We start from the raw sequence: 20,423 nt of genomic DNA, 5'->3' as shown, positions 1-20,423 counted from the left end.
TTACTTAAAAGCTTATGATTTACTTTTATACATTTATGTTTGCATCCTCCTTGAATGGAGTAACTTTTGCAGTATGAGATTAATTTATCAAGCTAACATGAAAGAGAACCAAAGAAACTTTACAGTCCGTATTTTTAGTAAAATTTCATTTTCCTCAGCAAAGAAACTCAATTTTATTGTTAAATATTTGGGTCAAACACTAAACTAGAATTTTAAAGAGTTCCTCATTCTTGTGCCTTGTATACACTGGAATCCTTGGAACATACCTATATAGAAGTGAAAACATGAGTGAATTGTCCATTGCTAAAAACCCTTTTATCATAATGCAAAAAGATTATAAAGAAAATACTAATGTTAAGAAACATTAAAAGGTGTAGAGGAAAAACTCAATTTTAATAGCAGCATCCAATTTACGTACCTATACACATTTTTCAGGTAGGAAAACTTGTATATTGTGAAATTTTTCTCATCTATTATGCATCTCAGTTTTCTATTTCACATTTTATCTGAAGCAAACAGCAAGAAAGATTATTCTCCTCTAACTCTGCAGTACCAGCTATCAAACTGCTGCAATGTATTTCTGAATCACAGCCTCATTTTTCAAATAAGAAGGAAAATAATCAGCTAGACTAATAAAAATCACTGTCGGTGATGAAACTATCCCTCACCTAATTTGTTTTCACAGCGTAGACCTATTCTGCAAATGTGCCCATTGTTTCTTGAGTATCATGTTCTTAGTACAAGGAGCTGCAAGAATTACAGTGCTAGATACTTTTAAAAACAAGACATTGACATAGTCCTTAGCTGCATAATCTAAATTTACAGTTAAAAAAAAAACGCTGCCATTTAGGCATTTCTTCCTAGATTTAGGAAAAATTTCTTGTCTCTAAGAAGATCTGGTCTCCTGGGTAGTCAGCTCTTTGGTTTGGAGATTAACCCTCTATTGCTGCTTAGTGCAGTTTTGACAGCCAAGTCTTTCATCACCTTCAAGCTAGGTCCATGTAGAGAAGCTCTTAGTTCTTATTACTTATAATGGATTTAAATCCATTTCCTATTTGCTGATGGCTCATGGAAAAATTCAATGCAAAAGGAGAAAAGAAAAAAGAAAACTTAGTTATAAAACCATACAAAGTATATTGATGTTCAGAGCAAAATGTTGCAAAAGCTGAATAACCCTAAGAGAACTAATCTAGCTTGACAATTACACAGAGTTAAAGTTTTTCGCTGCTCCTTTAAAAGTTGTATAGCTCTGCCATCACTTTTTTTTTTCCTCCACATCTTGAAAGAAAAATCCCATCATACTCTCTGTAAACTGACTGTCCTGTTAGGAATGTACACAAAGACATACAAAAAAAGACAATAATCCCTATTGCTACAAGCATTATGTACCCAGACCTCTTCCCTGGTGCTGTCTGGCAGGAAAAATGGTAATAACACATGAGTTCATCTTGACCCTGGGGAACTGTTCTGCAGGAAAGGAGACACGATGGGGAAAGCATTTTTGCTGCAAAAAGGAGTCTGTGATGGCAGAACAGAGCAGCAGATGAGGACCTGAGGTAAACAAGGAATGTGGTCTTGGATGGTTGAACCTTTTTCTGTCTTTTATTTCTGTCATTCTGTCAGTACTGGAGAAATAAAATGCGTGAAACAGTGCTCAAGTATGGTGGGAGGGAAATGCTCGCTGATACCTCTGTGCAGTAACTGTTTGAATATGAGGCACTTGTCAGTTTGAGGTTGATGCTTTGAGAAACAGATTTTGGGAGAGGCATCAGGAAAAGGAAGCATGCTGCGACTGCCTGCAGAGCTTTGTATTTATTTCAGATAAATCACTTAATTATTTATCTGAGTTATTTATGCCATGGGGTATTTTTTTCAGTGTAAGAATACTCAAGGATGACTAATAAAAATAAAAAATTTGAATGCTCACAGAACAGCTCATGGGTACTGTTCTTCCTCCTTTCCAGGGGATTGCTCACACTAACTCTGTGCTTGTGGAGCTGTATCAGCCTGGCACCTAGAACCTCTTATGCACAGAGATAGATTTATTCTCAGAAGAGGTAAGAGACTTGAAGTACCCATGAAGTGCATTGATGTAGCCTCCCTTACAGGCCTGGATAGAGAGAACAACAGAGATGTCATAGAGGTAATGTAACAATAACATGGATGCAGATTTTACAATTGCTAGGAAGCAGACTATTGCTTGCAGAAGGCAGTGGCTGGCAGGAGCTACTCAAGCTTTTTTCCTTTTTTTTTTTAAACAGAAGCTGTTGAAACTAGAATGTAATCCAGTTACAAGTAATTGCAAAGAACACATTAAAAACTGCATACTGTTTTCATCCTCTAGGGATCAACAAGGCCATGTTCTAATAATCAGTGGAGTAAGAGAGAGATAAGGTATTATGGATATTAAAATTAAAAAAAACCCTCAAATGTTTCCTTTCTGAGCCTTCCTGGCCTTGGATTTATCTGTCTGTACCCAGCCACACCTGGGCATTCAGTCCTAGGTTTTCCTCCCCTTTTCCTTGGTTGTAAATGCAACTGCATCTACTAGTACCAAAGTATCCTGGTGAAGGTTCTGGAAAGTATAAGAAATAATTCAAATCTCTGTTCTCCCAAAGCCCATTGCACACCAATTGAATATTTATGTGACCACAGGGAAGGTATTTGATGTCATGTCATTCCAGCTGAGTGAAAATTGTTGCTGTGATAAACATTTAATAATTTATACAAAGCAGTGGCTCCCAGAATAACTTCTATAGGAGAGAAAAAAAAAAAAACAAAAACAAAACAAAACCATCTGGTAGATAGGAGACACCTGAAATTTGGGAGGTTTAATCTACTCTGTATGAGACATAGTGCTGCCAATATCACAGACAGCTATGACAGCTTCTACATCCTTCAATTCTTGGCCACGACCCACCCAGCTGCTTTGCTAAAGCAAAAGCATTGATGTGTACATGCAAAAGGCATGAAGGAACTTTCCTGAGGATTTGTGCTTGGTGTGAGTTACACTCAGCTGAGGGGTAGAGTAAGCATTCTGACAGGACCAGGCTCCAGCAGCCAAACAGACAAGAGGATTGCCCACTGGTAGGGCTGGGGTTGATCTGGGTAAGTCTTCTCACAGAAGAAATTTTGGCTGGATTGATACCATATGTGGTGCTGGAAGATCAGAAGGGAAGTTAACTTCCAATTTTGAAGTTTTCTGCAATATCTTGGCAAAAACGTCCCTTGCATCTCTCCAACGCCATTTTTCCTGTAAGTATCTACCAAAAGAAAGACACATTTGGAGAACAAAATACAATTAGGTACATGAATATCAATTGTAGTTACAAGCAAAAGTTAATTATGCACTCATGACATGCAAGCTTGTTACATCTTGTAAGGCTGAAGAATTGAGTAATATCCAAATACATAGTCTGTAGTTTACAAAGGGTAAGAAAAAAAAGTGGAAGCTATAGGACATTAAATATTAAGAAGCATGAAAAAGAAGCTAAATACTTAAGAAAATAGATTAGGAAACACTATGTATATATACATATACATACATACATATATATATATATTCATATATACATATATGTGTGTGTATATATATATACATATATGTATATATATATATATATATATGTATATATGTATATAAAAATATAAAAAAATAAAATGAAAGGTACATAAGGAGTTTTTCTCATTATCCTGCTCTGATTTTTTAGTAATAAATTCACTTTGTACCTCTAAGAGAAGCCTGTTTTACTCCTGGAGTGTTTTCTTCAGGTCCTTAACTCATGGACCCTTTGTTAATTTTCTCTCTCTGCCCAGCTGGGGCAGGGGTGGGTGAGCGAGCAGCTTCTGTGGTGCCTGGTGTTTGGCCAGTGTCAAACCACAACAAAGCTTTTCCCCCTCTCTGTCTCAAAGGAGCTGCAGTAGTAATCTTTCAGCTGCTTTGACGTGAACTGAAGCCCACTTGCTCATTCAAGACCAGAGACGTGGGACCCATGGCAGCAGCATCACCCCATGCAAGCCCCAAGCCTTGGGGAACACCTGTACACTGAGACAAATGGCCAGCAAGGTCATAAAACTGGAATTCTGAAATAGGTTTTCTATCTGAATCAGGCATCTTCCTGTTTATTTGTGATTAATTACTAAAATCATCATAATGGCTCACACAATCAAAACCAGAAGGTCTTCACCATGGACTATGAAACCCCATCACTCCATGGTGTAAACAGCTATGTTTGGTTTAGCCAGAGGCACTACAGACATTTTTATTAACTCAGAACAGCACTTGCTGAAAGTGTAATAACATAAACTGAAGTTCCTGTGATCTCATTTGCAAAGTAGTGTTAAGCAAGTACTGCAGACCAAGTATTGTCAGCAAAAAAACTGTCAAAGCTATAACTGTTAGGAGATAGCAGCTATAGTTTATTTTGTAGTAGATCTTGACTTTGGTGTTTTTTTTTTTCTCTGCACATAACTGACCTTGGTTGTACTCTTCCTCTCAAACATATTTACAGCTTTTAATGATAATTGCAGAGAGAAATATTTACACATCTTTTCAAAGGCAACATGTACAAGTTGCCTTTGAATCTGCAAGTCATCGTGCCACCAAACTATCAACAAATGCAGATGGCAGGGGATTTCTTTAATGCTTTCCATTCCACCACCAATCACTCCCTGCTGCATAACACATGTATGTTGACTGTCATCTAAAATCCACTGAAGGGTTTAAATACATTTGGGCATTGTTTGTAGCAAAACATCTTTTCACCCCAAGTATTCTTACGCCACCACAAGGTAGCAGAAGGGAAGTTCCAGCCCAGCAGAGGACTTTGTCCTTGGGACACAGTGCTGCTGGAGCACCAAGTGGCACTGGGACAAGGTCCCATGTATTTGCAGCCACAGCAAAAGTTGGTTTGTAAGCTCAGGCTTCAACAGGCAGGAAGAAAATAGTGTCCTCATAAAATTATCTGTGCATTCTAATGCTGTGAAAGAAAGAATGTAATTTTTCTGAGAAATTTTCTAGAAAGTTTGTAACCTCAGGTTTAAAAGGCTAACATGGGGTTTACATATTATATAAACTGTTAATTATATTCAATTCTTCCCTTCAAGAGCTAAACACAGAGGAGTTTCTGTTTATTTGAAAAGAAGACAGGATTTTGTCAAGTGTTGACATGCCTGCTCTTTGAAATATGACATCTATCAAGCCAAGTCAAGCTACACCCCAGCAAGAATAATTCTTATTTGTTCCATTCTGGCATCTGGGCCAGGAAGAACTTCAGGAAGACACTTTTTCAACTAGTTTCACCATTTGTTCCTTTAGGCTACTACCCCATTGACTCCAGAAGCCTGAAAATAACTGGTGTCATCTGTTCAAGGTCTCTCCTGGGATAAGGACTAGAGCAGTAGCTGGGGTGTCATTCAGCCAGCCTTTCTTATGCCACTTTCATGTTTCCAAAGCAAGAGAAGAGAGAAAGCCAAAAGAACAAGCTCAAGGTGGTCTATAAATAAAGTAACAGCCTTCAAACTAACTCCTCTTTCAAAAATTGAACTCTATTAAAAAAAAAAAAACACAAAAAAACCCCACCAAAACCACAGAGCAGCAAGCAGAAATACATCATAATTCACACTATATGAAACAAATATAGAACTTAAAGGCATAGGTGCAAAAGAATAAGCTTTAACTGCCTTGTGCCTTACTGGACAGGAAAAAAAATTTTGTATTAGTAAAAATAATGAAAAATGCTTTTCCGACACCCCAAATATTTCCAAAGATAATTTAGTTTTCAATCAAGAAAATCAATCATGCACCACCAGAAGTTCTCAAATGCTTTTAAAATTTTGAAAATACCTGCCTATTGCTTCATGAGACACACTTCTATGCAGTTCAATTTAGTTGCAAAGATATTTGTGGAATTATAGCTTTTATATAGGAAGACTGTTGCACAGAAAAGAACAGTGGAATTTGCTTTCATGTGACAAATGGAATATTAAAAGTTGCAGAACTGTACACTTAAGTGTAACCTAAAGGCCAAGTTTCAAAATTGAAACTTGTTCTGAACAATAGAACTGAGTCCTCTTGATGACTTTAAAATACCATTCTTGCCATTAAAACAACATTTAAAAGACAAAAGATAGCATAAAAGGTAAAAGATAACATTTTATCAATTGATTATTTAATCAAGTTACATGAACCAGGAAATCAATTCTTGCAATAAATCAGTTTCTTAATAAAGCATTTCTTTCTCCTTTTAGAAAACAAACTCCTCAATCCCAGAAAAATTTCAGTCAGCAAAGAATTGCAGAAAGATTCTGTCATTTGCCATGTCCTTATAAGCCACCATTGAGTTTAACACTGACTTAAATTACCATTTAGTCTAGGAATACCAGAGCTGTGGCCTGCACTTACCTTGCTAAGTCTACAACTTGTTTTTTAGCCCAAAAAAAACCACCTCTATTAGATCCTACTTGACTTGGATATCACATAGTCCAAACTTGAAACTCATTGTCCAAATATTTCAAGGAAGCACAGGCTGAGTTTTTGTTTCTTACAACATTCACACATAGAAGTGAATCAATGATTCTGTGAACATAGATGTAAAAAAAACCAAAGCACATTTTACTGATTGATGTGTATAGTCGCACATCCAGGCACAAATCCCCCATCATGGTAGTTAAGTAGAAAGGGAGTCCAAAAGGTTATTGATGGGAGAATACACAAGACAAATAAATTAGCCACAAAGCTATGCCTAACAATCAATTTTATATTCTACAGAAAGATTGCATGATAAGAACAGAGGCAAAGTTCTCAGGACAACCATGTTAACACTGTAATTTCTGGCAAAGTAAATCAAAAAGGGATTCCAACACCTAAAAAAGCAAAAAAAAATTACCTCAATATATTTCATTATCTAAGCAACACAATGCTAATCTATTTCCAGTGATTGATTCCAGAGTCCATCAGTGACATGCACATTCCAGGATCATATCTTTAAAGAAACTATTGGATCATGTTTTCCGTGTTGGAGGTGGGATTCCTCACCATCAACAGACAGCAGCTTTTCCACCACACTCCAGCTTTTGTCCTAAAAATTCCACATGGAGCTGCCAAGTTCAGCCTGGGCAAAATTCTGCATTCTTCCTGAGTAAATTCACTACAGTTTTCTAAGTGTGTTGCTTAATGTGGAACTGTGTTTTGGTTTTGCTCTGAAAAGAGGGTTGATAATGTGGAGATGTTTTCATTACTGCTGAGCAGTGCTCAAACAGTGTAAATTACTTTTCTGCTGCTCCCTCTGCCCCAGCAGAGTCGGCTGGGGGCACACAAGGAGCTGGGAGGGCACACAGCGAGGGCTGCTCACCCCAAATTACCCAGAGATATCCCTCACCACATGGTGTCATGCCTAGTGTATAAAGCAGGGGGAAGAAGAAATGGGGAACATTTGGAGTGATGATTACAGCCCTGGATTGATTTAATGCAGCCCTACAGACTGATTTGATGCAGCCCTGATTTCCAAAGGATGGCTGACCCCCTGTCCATGGGAATTGGGGAATGAATTCCTTTTTTTGCTTTTCTTGCATTCACTGTTTTTGCTTTGCCTATTAAATTGTCTTTATCTCAACCCTCGAATTTTCTCATTTTTATCCTCTGGATTTTCTCCCCCATCCCACTGGTAGGGGAGTGAGCGAATGGCTGCATGGTACTTAGTTGCCTGCAGAGGTTAAACCACAACAAAAAGAAAAAAGAAAATATTAAAAAGTTAGCTTTTGCTCCAAGTCTTACTTCTAAATAAAGCAGAGACAGAGATCACCTCTATGACTTCATCTGTAGTGCAACTGTAAGACTAGGATTTCTATGTTAAGAAAATACTGGAAACTCCAGTCTCAATACTGGTCACGTCTGATCTTTTGATTAGCAGAAATTTTACAATCAATCCTATGTTTGTGTATGTCACTGTCATATTTTCTGAAAAATCCCCTTGCCCAGGATTCTTCTCCTGGGAAGCTGAGAAGCCCCAGAGAAAAAGGAAAACAATTATCTCATTTGCTTCTTCTGTGTTTTGCTGGTTTGGGATGGGGTTTGGAGATGGTTTATCCAAGAGGTGGTTGTTTGATTGGTTTCATGTCAATTTTTTTAAGTTAATGACCAATCACTGTCAAGCTGTGTTGGACTCTGAGGAGAGAGTCACTAGTTTTTCATTATTATCCTTTAGCCTTCTGTCTGTATCCTTTCTCTATTGATTAGTATAGTTTTAGTATAGTATTCTTTTATATAATATCATAAAATAATAAATTAGCCTTCTAAGAACATGGAGTCAGATTCATCATTTTCCTCCCTTTGTCCCAGGGACCCTGAATATACCACATGTATACACTCCCAAGCACTGCCAATTACTCTGCCTCTGATTCTAGTACACAAAATCATGCCAAAGAATGTGCAGTGAAAAGGCATCTTGTAATTTATCAATACCTACTGCAAGAAGAACAAGAACTAAACCTTTAAGATATCAAGATGGTCTAAAAGGAATTGCAAAATGACAAATGTTGACAGATGATTGCAAACTGAATACAGTGCCTCCACAATTATGTTCTTCCTCTTTTAAATGTGAAAATAGTAACAAACATTGAGCTTATTGGTAGCCTTGAAACACCATGAAAGGGGCCAAATGGGAAAGGCTGAAGAGTAAACAAGGAAGTCAAAACTTAAGGTCCCGTTGTTTTCTAGCCCAAATTAGCACAAAGCCTTATAGTTTCTGTGGAAACTTGTCCATTTGGCACCACAAGAAAAAGTTACAGTCTCAAAATGAGAAATAAGTCAGAGTACTAAAAAAGTGATGAAATAAATGTTAAGGTACTGAAAGCAACCAAAAGGTAAACTACTGGTTTTAAGGAAGAAACCAAAGATGTGTATTTAAAATATATTATACTTACAAATAATTATCACTTTCAAAGTGGAAAGGAATGAGAAAACTGATTAAAAAAAAAAAAACCAAACCAAAAACAAACAAACAAACAAAAATAAACAAAAAGAAAAACACCTTGTAATGTGAAGTGAAATTCTCAAATGAGATGAAACCAAAAATGTTGATGGGCAGATGAGGCAAGTCACTTTTGTGCAAAGGCCAGGAAAAATTTAGGAATTTGAGCAAAGAAAAAGATTGTTTCAAGTGCTTTATAATGAGTAAAACAAAAGGAAGACAATAATATTTTCTTGTTGAGAAGAAAAATGAGAGCAACAGACCTTGTTAAACTTTGAAAAATATGAGATATACAGAAACAAAGGGATCAACACTGGCGACAAAATGGGAAAACAAGATTATGAGTCAAATTCCTAGTGTTAGTTATTAGTGTTTTCAGGGATAATCATAAGATGATCAGTTCTAGAGAGCCTTTTTTTTCCTCCCAGACTCATTTTGCACCCTTTACCTCAGGCTAGAACTAGGTGAAGGCAGTGGTGTGGGAGCATCTACCTCAAGTGACTGAAACTCTGCATTTTCCCCAAGCTCGTTGCCATAACTCTTGCAGTGCTTCAGTGCTGCTAGGTTGGAACAAGTGGTAGGATATCTTTGAAGATAGAAACCTGGAAACCTGACCAAGATGCTTTCCTGTTTTTCTTTCCTCTGAAATAGTGGATACTGATTGCTGCCACCACAGGATATCAAACAAGTGATTTTGACCTGAGTCTGTATAGGAATTCCTTTGGTTATGAAGAGCAGAAGAAGATAACAGTTCCCTCCCAGACCTCCCCATTATCTGTGCTTTGTTTTTTCCAGCACAGCAAAGGAGCTCAGAAGGAAAGCATATGGAAATCAAAATTAGAACAGCAGAAAACAAAATTTTATAAAAATAAAAGTAATAGGCATCAAATTTAATTCTACTGCAACAAATACTATTAACAGAAAGAGAAATGGAAAAAATGTGTTTATTAAACTCTGTGAATTTTGAAGATGACAAGATATCTATAAATAAATTAAGAAAAACTATTTGTACTTGTTTGAATGGCACTCACAATTTCCTTCCTGACGTAAGTGAAGAAGCCAGATATATTGTGTGTGAAAACTATATACAAACTGCATTCTTCCAGAAATGAAGAAAAAAGGTGAAACCCCTGAACATTTGTTACATCATTTTGTTAAATTAGCCAGAGGACAAGGCAAAAATCACTCTCAAGAAGAATTAGATGTCAACATTTGGAATAAACTTCATTTAACTTATTTTGATTACCTATGAATTGAGAAGATTTATGTTCTCCTTAGGTTTTTATTAAGAAAAATAAAAATAGTGAATAAGCATAGAGAGTTCGTTATTCCTAATTGGAGTATTGAATCACTCCAATTTCTGTCTAGTTTTGACAGAACTTTTTAGTCAATTGAAGTGAGCAGCAACAATTGGCAACTCATACTAAGTGTTCTAGAGTCCCAAAGAGCAGGAAATCCAACCATCCTAGCAAATTCATATTCTATTTAAATTGTTTTTTATTTTATGGGAGAAAACTTCCAGAGTTCTCTCGGATTTTTCAAGACAGATATTTCTAAAAAACACACAAGTCAATATAATTGCACTTTGATTGATACACTTCAGGAACTGCCTTTCTGAAAGACTGGCTTTATTAAATCCAGTCTTTATTCTGTCAAAGTGAGTTAAAAAAAAAAGCATTTTGGCTTGCCAAAGCTGCCAGGGCAAGAACCTCTATTCATTAGTATTTTTATCTTTAAAGCCACACTAGCAGAGCTTGCCCTAGCCAGAATCCTGGAAGAGAAAGCATACAGACCTTGTACATCTCATCCTTGGACAGAAGATAATAAGGCAGGAGGAACATAGAGTATGGCAACATGAGATTTTGATGGTGGTTCAGTTAAATAATTCATTAGTTCCTTTAGTCGGGTCCAGCACAACGTTTTTTGGGTGAAGGAAGGATTGAGTAGACTAATACTTCTACAAGGGTGTTTTCCTTGGATGTTTTTTGAGTGTCAAAACCTTTAGAATATAAAAGGCAAAGGTGCGCCAAAATAAGATGAGAAGAATCTTAAATGTGGACTGACTCAAGTTATTTTAGTGATTTCATGAATTTCTGATATTTAGTTCTTTCTCTCTGCTTTCCTAGGTAGGGAAAGCAAAAATCAGTTTTGACCTCCTACTCATGGTCCCAGTGCCATGCCCATTATCACTGGCCTGTTATTCCTTATTAGGTCTGGAAAAGAATGGGAGAAAAAAAAATTAAGGAAAAACAGTTTATGTACCTACCAGAAGAAAACTTTGCTAACAAGAGAATTTATTTTCTACAAGGAAGCACCAGAAAAAAGAAGTTTTTTCAAGATATTCAAGAAGGCACTGTAGAAATTAGCAGGTATTTCAGTACTCAGGTAGGACAAACAGCTCATCTTCAAAATACATCATTAAGTGCTTTTGAATGAAATTTGGTGAACAATTTACCACCTTTTTTGTTAACAACACCTTAAAATAATTAATATTGGCATCTGATTACAATCTGAGTTTACAGAAAGCCTGTTGCATTAAACCACAGAAGCATAGCAGCAGAATAAGGACTATTGCTTACTGAAAAGATTTATGATGCATCATGTAATGTGCTATTTTTAGGGTACTATTTTGAAGTGATATTTGTTTTCTTTTCATACACAAAAGAATATATGTATTTTAGAAATAATAATCCTGAATAGTCAAATCTTCAAAACAGAAGCCTGAGGCTATTTGATTCCAAAAACTATACAGCCAGATAGTTTTGACATAGTTGTCCTGCCACAAGAGGTGGATATATTTGGATCTAAGTGACTCCAACATGCCTTCCCCTCTCCCCCCTCAAAGGCAGGAACAAAAAAATGAGAGAGATCTAAATGATTACAAATACTTCTGCTTATATAGATATATAATTCCTCAAAATACCATTCCGAATTTCTTTTACCAGCAAAACAGCACACTTTAGGACTGAGGTTAACAGGCAGCCATATCCTTTCTCACTATATACTTTTGGAAAAAGACACTTGAGTCTTCCAGAACCACTCAGAACTTTCTATTTATAACATTCAGCTCCTGCACAGATAATTCCATATAATTCTCTCTCTCCCATGATGTCCTTTTTAAATTTTAATGAACTTGTGTTTTCAGGAATAAAACTAAAAATTGGGGTTTTTTTCTTTGCTTATTGTTTTGGTTTTGTAAATCAAATTAACATAGATAATATTACAATGCTGGTACAAATATCACAAGGGTTTCTAAAGTCTGCCAGAGTTTTTATACCTTTTTTGTAGTGTAATAATGAAACAACCCATATTTGGGGTCTCTAACACTGCAAGCAGTAACTTATATACAATATACTAAGTGATATAATTTCTTCCCTGACTGCATATTGTCTAGACCCAGCCATCAGAATTTACAGTTAATTCAGTGCTCAAACATGAAATACAACTGTATTCTGCATCTCCAGAGGAGCATCCTTTACTTACCAAAGTTCTTGATTCATGGCCATCAGTCCATTCTACTTATGATGCTCACAGGCTTCAGACTTGGTTTTTTAAAACCCGTTGTTACAATTGCATATAGTCACATAACTCAAGACTTAACTTGTAAGAAACCTGAAATTCCTCAGTGACCTTTCCATCTACACTGAGTCATTTGGCATCTTCTAACATACTGGAGACCTGCTTCTCAATTTATGCTCATCATTCAAGTAAAAAGGACTTAAGCACACAGATAAAATGCAAGTATTTCACTGTTGTATTCGGGCTTTGCAAGTGTAAGACACACTGTACTACAGGAAGAGTGCTCAGACTTCACTCTGGCTTCCATTTTTTCACTGTTGTTACCAAGCCTGCACTTATCTGTTTTGCAAGTATTGACCTCACATTTCAAACCAAAGCAAGTTTGATCTGTGAGGTCAGCATATTCTTTACACAGACAGACTTCTATTACTGCTGAGTTAGTCTGGGAAACAAAATCCACTATAACAAGTCATTAGTGTCTTTTCTTGGAGTCTGCTAAAAGCTCCATTCTCTATTGAAAGTAAATAGCCCATTAAATGAAGGAAGTGCATGTAAATGAAGTAAATGAAGAAGATAAATTATGCCTCTGGGAAAAGTTACATTTTTGTGTTCAGTTTAATTTCCATTTATCCACACCCTGTAAGGACAGAAGTCGTGACTCCTGGGGCAGAGGTGAATGCCTCAGTGTCTCAGGCCTCTCTGCTAACTCTAAATTATTCTTTAGATATAGGCTCATTTTGTAGATTATTAATGAAATTATAGTTCAGAGGGTAGTGCCAAAAAGTGACAGACCTTCCAGTTGGAGCTCATGGTACATCTTTACTCCATCCCTGTATGAGCTAATATTTTCTTCCTCCCTCCCCCTTTCTCTTCACATGCATTCACCATAGAAGATGCCCCAAAAAACTCATCAGTGAAAGAACCACATTAAAGGCAAAACCTTTAGGTAGGTGTTCTTCTAGCCTTGTACCATTCTAGTAAAAGTCACAGAGTCAAACCCATGTGGTTTCCTGCATTTCTAATCTCAGGACAGCTCGAGTGCTGCACTCTGACTTGGCCAGTGAAGATTGTAGGTCAAGTGTTTTCTGTCTCTTCCAGACTAACAAGAGATGAAGTGGAAAAGCAAATATCAGGGACAATAGGGTTTAAAACTGCACAAATATTTACATCTGCAATATTCAGATAAGCTTTGTTGAATGTGAGAAGTCTGAAGAGCAAATGGACCAGGTCTTGGAGGAAATTTTTCTCTCACCAGTACAACAGAGAAATGGTTCTGAATTTCTGTATTTGGAACAGCCTGTTTTCCATTACAGACAAAGAGCTGTGGCTGTGACACTTGCATTCATGCTATATATTGTATTAAAGGCTCTTCTTTGCAAAGTATCTCAAAAATCAAGATGGGCTTGATTTTTTAAAGATTGCTCGACATCTCTAAGATGTGAATCCCTACCAACCCCACATTATCTGCCATGTCTAAAGTGTCACTGCTCCATTCAAGCTCTCACCCAGAGTCCAGGTAATCTGAGCACCATGGAAGTCTCTGATCTGTTCCTGGGGCATTCATCAGCTGATCTTGGTTATGCATTTCATTCCTTAAACCAAGGTCTCAATATTTTTCTGCATGTGACAAACACCTAAAGATTTCAATAAGGCTCTACATGGAAAAAAAAAATTCTGTAGTCTGTGCTCAGAACTTATCAATACTTTAGTTCTTTTTCTTCTTTTGTTATTAATCTGCAGTGTATTTTGCTGTATGTGCAGATCACACACACAAAAAAACCACCCCAGGACTGCTACCTGCATCAGAATTGAAAATAAAACAAAGGTTAATATTTTTCTGTCCCAGCAACATTTCCTTTCTGTCCCAGCAACATTCCCTGAACATCAGAGTATATTTCAGGATACCACTTTACTTTGTCAGTGTTCACTTTTTGTAAGTCATATGTTTAAAAGTATCAACACATCAGTACAACGTGGAAAGCTTTTCTTAAGTGAAATCTCTCAATATTGAATCCTCTGCTCTATATACCAAAAGAATTATATGACAAGCACTGCATTATAAATTTTAAACTATAACCTCTCAAAAGAAACAATATTGTGAACAGCAAATTGAACAGAAGAACAAGGAGGCATTCTCTGTCACTGCTTTTCTGTAGGTTAACAATGAGTACTTCATGTTTTCATAGCTTACATACCTCTTCCTAGCACTTCCTGGTGATATGAACAATTTTATGTGAGTCCTTGAAAAATTCTTTTCAAAAAAAACCAGCTTAAAATCTAAAGTCCATTGACAGTAAACATAGAGATTCCCAAGGCTGCAGTTGTGGAACTGCAGCCCCGTGGGGCAGAGAAACCAAACCTCAGGGCAGCACCCAGATGTAGGATGTCCATTTCCCTGGAGGTTTTTATATTACCATTTGAAAAAAAAACTCAAACAAACCACACCAACCCAAACCTAAATTCTAAGTGAAAAATTTCTGTCAACTACCATAGCTTGAATTTTTTTTCTGCCTGACAAACAGCATTGTTGGTAAACATCTACTCAAAGAAATAGGGTCCAGCATTTCAGTATAAGCAAGAGCTCCTTGTTTGTATCAATAGCCATGGCTGAGCAAGCAGAAGTTTCTTTTAGAAAAAGACACGTGGAAGCCAAATAGGACTTGTTTATACTTCTCCATTCAGACTTCAACCAACACAGCACCACACTAGAAACTACACAGGGCTTGCCTAAAGACTGGTAAAAGAAATATATCAAGGAAAACTTTCAAGGCAAAAAAATGAGATGGCATTTCCTTTAAGTGATCATCTATAACACCCCAAAACACTAAGATAATGCATCAGCATTCATTTGATTCTGCTCATGATGCAAAAATATAAACCAAGAAAATCTCCATATTCAGACAAAACATTTGTCAGAGATGTTTGTTAGCACTCTGATTAGATGTTTGTTGTTCTGCTTCAGGAATATTAAACAGTGTTTCCAACAAATATTCACAAGACAAAATCCTTTTTAAAAGAAAATATTTTTTCCTGAATGGAAGAATCAAACAAGGAAGTGTCTTTTTTTATTACCTCCTTCGTGCAGAATTCTGAGCAACAGTATGTTGCTTGTACTGGAAGTTCATTTAATTCTTTGTCAACAAGACAGGCTAAAAAGGTTAGTTTGTAATTTAAGGAATATAGCTCAGCAAATCACCTAGCACACACACAAGTTCTTTACTGACACCTGTAGGGGTAGGAGAGGTATTTTGAAAATTATGTAATAGGACCCCAGAGGAGCAGACAGATACCTAATTCCTGACGTTACAAACCCTGCTGACATACAAGAGCAAATTTCAGAAGTGCATTGACTATGAAAATTCTGTTCTATAAGAGTTACTGAAGGCTTTAGAGAAAGAGAAATTAGAAAATTTCTCTTACGGAAAAAACAAGACATCTGCTTTTATTGCAAAGGAAAGATCCCAACCATTCAACCATTTTAATGTGTAAAAACTGAATTTATAACTAGAAAAAGTTCTAAACACGTGTTGCAAAGTTGAAAATATAATTTTGATTTATTTGATTCATATCTTCACCTACTTCAGCCAGTCTGAAAGATGCAGACTCGCACTGCACTTCAGTTGTCCTATTACAGGATATAGAGTGTCAATTACATTCAGATATTCTCTTCTTGTCAAGTCTGTGTTTTGTTCTGGGCAAGTGAAAACATGATGAAAATAAAATTACTCTTTAGGAGTTGTGAAAGCCATAATACAGACGTAGTCCAAGAGAAATCAGAGTAGCCACTCTCAGAATGGGTTTCCCTTGTGAAGAGCTATCCAATACTTAAGAAAACGTGTAGGGATTAACTGAGATTCTATTAATTAACTACAGATGTGTCCCCTTGGTTATATTAGATAGTCCAAGGCAGCTGCAGTCTGTGTTTTTCATTACTATGAATTTTTGGAAAAATTTAAGTTTCACGATGCTGACAAAAATTGACATTTTTATGAACCTATCCTACCTGCAGGTAGCACCTACCCAATACAAAAACAAGCAATATGCATTTCCCTCTTTACATACAATAAAAAAACCAGAAAAAAGCAGTCAAAGAGCCACAGTGATGAGCACTAGAGAGCACAGCTCACAGACACACTTGGCCAAGTCTCCTCTCAGAGCAGCAGCTCAGGCTGCTCTAACTTACACAAAAGCTGTACCATCTCCTATGGAAAGCTCATCTTTCTGTAATGCCAAGGTTACAGGCTCCTGGACCACCCCTGCCACGTTCTAGAGAGTTCAGGAGACACAGATTCTTTTTAAACAATCATTTATTTCCACCCTTTATCTGAAATAAAAACTAATTCCTATAATGCTTGCATGACAGCAGCAATTCCTATGTTTTCCTTGTTGGGTCTTACAACTGTAAGTTAAATTGCCACATGTTGCATGAGTAAATAGTCACAGGTTTGAGGAAATAAGTCATAGAAACACATGCTTACCAGCTGGTGCAGAACGTGAGCAGTGAAGTTGAAAACCATGATGATGATCAACACATGATTGACTGGATTTGCCTTGCTTCAAATCTTGCTTGGAAGCTCTTTTGCTCTTAGTCTCATCTGATGAAATCTTATCCAGTTCAATTGTAACAGCTGACATTTTGATAGCTTCAGTAGACATCAAATTTTAAAAAGAAAAACTGAATAAAAGGAGAAGTGAGTTTTAGTTCAGCTTGCCCAAACTTGCAGTCAAAAAATAACTTCCTATCATAAAGAAAAAAACCCACAAAAAACCAGACTGTAACACTGCAGAGAAAGATCAGGTTTGTTTTTGTGGGTTTTTTGTTGTTGTTGTTGTTGTTGTTGTTGTTGTTGTTGTTGTTGTTGTTGTTACATCAATGACAGAGAAACTCTAAACTCTATTTCCATGAAGCTGTTCTTCCATCTCTGGAGCATCTGATAAGCACTGCAGCTCATTTCTAAAATGGAAAGCTACTACTTTAAAAAGTTCTTCTATTCTTGCAGTGAGAACCACATTATGAATAGCTGCCAGAAAAACAGCAAGGATAAGCAGAGACAATTGTATGCCTGCTAAGTTGTGGACTTCCTAACTTTGAGAGTCCAACTCAGATTTTGTTCCTGGGAGGGGCCAACACCAATGGGAGCGAGTGCATCCCAGCCCAGCCCATGCTGGCCCCTGTGCCTTGTCCCTTGCGCCACAAGTCAACACCCAAGTCATTATATGGCACATGTGTAGGATGATAAATTACCAAAGGTTATGTAATTCCTTTAAAATTAGTAAGAAATGCATCACACTTTCTCTGCTTATTATTTTAGAGCCTTGACTATAAAAACATGTCTTTCTAAGCAAATATTAAGAAGGAGTAATATTGAGGAAAGTGGTTTCATCTTCCAACTTTTTAATTACTACTTTTGTTTTCTTAAATGCAACTAAATCTCAACACAACTCAAGGCATGAAAATGATCAAACTGTTTCTAACCTGTCCCAGCAGAGTCTGAGCACTCTGAAGTGTCAGTCAGTGCTGGGAACTGGCAGAGCAGCAGGCAGGGGCAGGGTGTTGCACCAAGGCACCTGGAAGCACACTGCCAACTCCTGAATCCCTCAAGAACAGCAGAGGACACAAAGCTTGAGTCAGTTATTAAAACTGGCCACATGAGAAACATTGCAAACCCTGAGCTCCAGGGACAGTATGCTACCCCTTTCTTATTTTCTCTTTGCACAGAGAGGAAGAGAAGAAAACGAAGCCCGGAAAAACAGAAGATCTATGCAGCTATGCAGCTTGTACTAAACATTCCCTTGTCCTGCAAAACCAGGACAAATCCAAAATCTTAAACTCAACTTGAAAAACATTGCAAAGTTAGGTTTAAACATAAGTCAATTTTTAAACTGTTCTGCTGGTGGTGCTATCATAAATAATCTCAATGCAAGCAGGGAGAAGGCGGAGGTTCCATGTTCTTGCAGTGGAAACATATCCTCAAACAGGACCCAGTTATATTTAAAAATAAATAAATAGATCTATTTACCAGTGGGATACATCTTTAAATATTTAGGTTAAGAGAATTTCTATGAGATAATGGGACATTATTGCAGCTAGACACCCAACTGAGGTAAAAAGGCCAATACTAATAAGTAGAAAAATATGGAAATGGGACTGTAAAAATCAGTCAGAGGGGAAGCTTTCCAAGGGGACCAGAAATATGTGACAGTTTTGCTTTCATTTCACTCCAATTAATGCACATCAGGGCCAGGAAAAGCTTGATGCAAGTGTCACAACACTAAACAAAACTTTAGAAAGGGTTATATAACAGGAAAAACAAGTGTGGCTTTTGAAGGCAAACCCAGCATGGCTTACACCAAGAAAGGGAGAAAGCAAAAAATATCAGACAAAAAACATTGCATCTTTTTTTAAAATAGCCCTCCATTCCAGTGCCTCTTAAATATGTAAAGTCTTCTTGTGTCATTCATGCTGGCTGAAGTAATCTTACTTTGTCTTCTGAAAGAAAGTTCCCCAAATGAAAATGTTGGCTGCTAAATTTTTCAGAAATTTTACAGGAGGCAACAGCCCTATCTATTTATTAAAAAAAATTTAAAAAATTAAAAATCCATAGCTTAAATTGCACTTTCCTGCTCATAAAAATTGAAAACATGTATTTTACATGGAGGTGCTACATAAATGAGTCCAGTGTAGTAAAATTAGTAAAGAAAGAAGCAGCTTAGTCCTCTAAAGACAGAACACCTCAAATGCCCAGAGGCTGGATAATTTCTTCAATATTCAGTGTCCCAAGAACTTTCTTAGTTTTGCTGGATTCTTGTAACTTTTCCTGGACATGTAAGCAATTTCACCTCCTGTACAAACCTTTCTCCAGTAACATTAATGTCAATGTGATTGAATTTTTTTTTTTCTCCCATTACCAGGCTGCTGTTAAGTTTCCCATGTAACTCTGAATATGTAAATCAGTCAAGAACAGTTTGTGATTGTGTCACACCCAGGTCACTCAGACCCAGGGCTAAACCAAGGGTGTTTTGCTCTGGGTAGGTCCAAAAGAGAAAATTCCACCCAAATATTCTCAAGAAGCTACACAAAAGTTTACTGGCAAAGTATAGAAAATTAAGGAACATTGGCAAAAAATAAATGCAACATAACATCACTTTCCACAGCACAGACTGCAGCCCCCAGAAGACAGAAAACCTTTAAACTCAGTTGATGACTCTCTTCTCAGTTCCTTGAGAAGAGAGTTAGAAGAAAAAAGGGAGAACACCAGAAAGGCAGGAAAATTTTTTTTGCAGCTAATTTTGACATACCTTTTCCATTAACCTGAGTAGGAAATGCAGGCAAATTAAATCCTCCCCTCGGGCTGCACAGGGAATGTTCCTGCCACTGGCTCAGCTCCACCCAACACAAAAGCTGGAGCAGGAGAGCTGGATAAAGAGTGTCAGGGAACTTGTGCACATGACAAGAACCTAAACCAGGGTGTTTAGCAAGGCTCTGCTGCTGCTCGGGGGGAGATGCTGTCATTCAGCACCTGATGCACCACTTGCACTTCCAGCATGGACACCTGGAGTTTGGCAAGCCTTGGAAACACAAGAGGTGTTATGGGGCAGCAGGAAAGGCACCAGGCAGTGCCCCCTGCGTCCCCTCACATCAGGGCAATGTCAGACTGCACAGTAACTCACACAGTCCTGTGCTACTCACCACTTGGAAACAAAAAACTGAGACTGTTCTGACTAGCCAGTCTGATTTTTCACCATTATTTAAGCAGTTTGCACACAGTAGCTGTTGAGTCAGTTGTTATTATGAGTCACAGGTTGATGTGCTCACCAGTACAGTGACACTGAAGGAAACAGTCTCCCTCATGTTGACAGCCAACATGAGAATGCAAAGGAAAGCTGCTCCTAAACCCTAACAAAAGTTAAAATAGAAGAAAATAAACCCATGAT

At 37.2% G+C, this 20,423-nt stretch overlaps 1 protein-coding gene across 1 annotated transcript in view; it reads right to left on the bottom strand.

Moving 5' to 3' along the window:
* Window positions 1-17,234, bottom strand: part of ANO3 (anoctamin 3) — a 120,858-nt gene extending 103,624 nt beyond the window's left edge. Inside the window, exon 1 of the mRNA XM_059848391.1 lies at window positions 16,967-17,234. Coding sequence (XP_059704374.1) covers window positions 16,967-17,144 — 178 coding nt within the window. The 5' untranslated portion in view covers window positions 17,145-17,234. The remainder of the gene's footprint in view (window positions 1-16,966) is intronic.
* Window positions 17,235-20,423: the final 3,189 nt, after the last annotated feature.

The sequence above is a fragment of the Haemorhous mexicanus genome, chromosome 6 (genome assembly GCF_027477595.1).
Source record: "Haemorhous mexicanus isolate bHaeMex1 chromosome 6, bHaeMex1.pri, whole genome shotgun sequence".
Lineage (NCBI taxonomy): Eukaryota > Metazoa > Chordata > Aves > Passeriformes > Fringillidae > Haemorhous > Haemorhous mexicanus.
The sequence above is the reverse complement of the archived record's forward strand: the minus strand, read 5'-3'. Positions and strand labels throughout refer to the sequence as shown.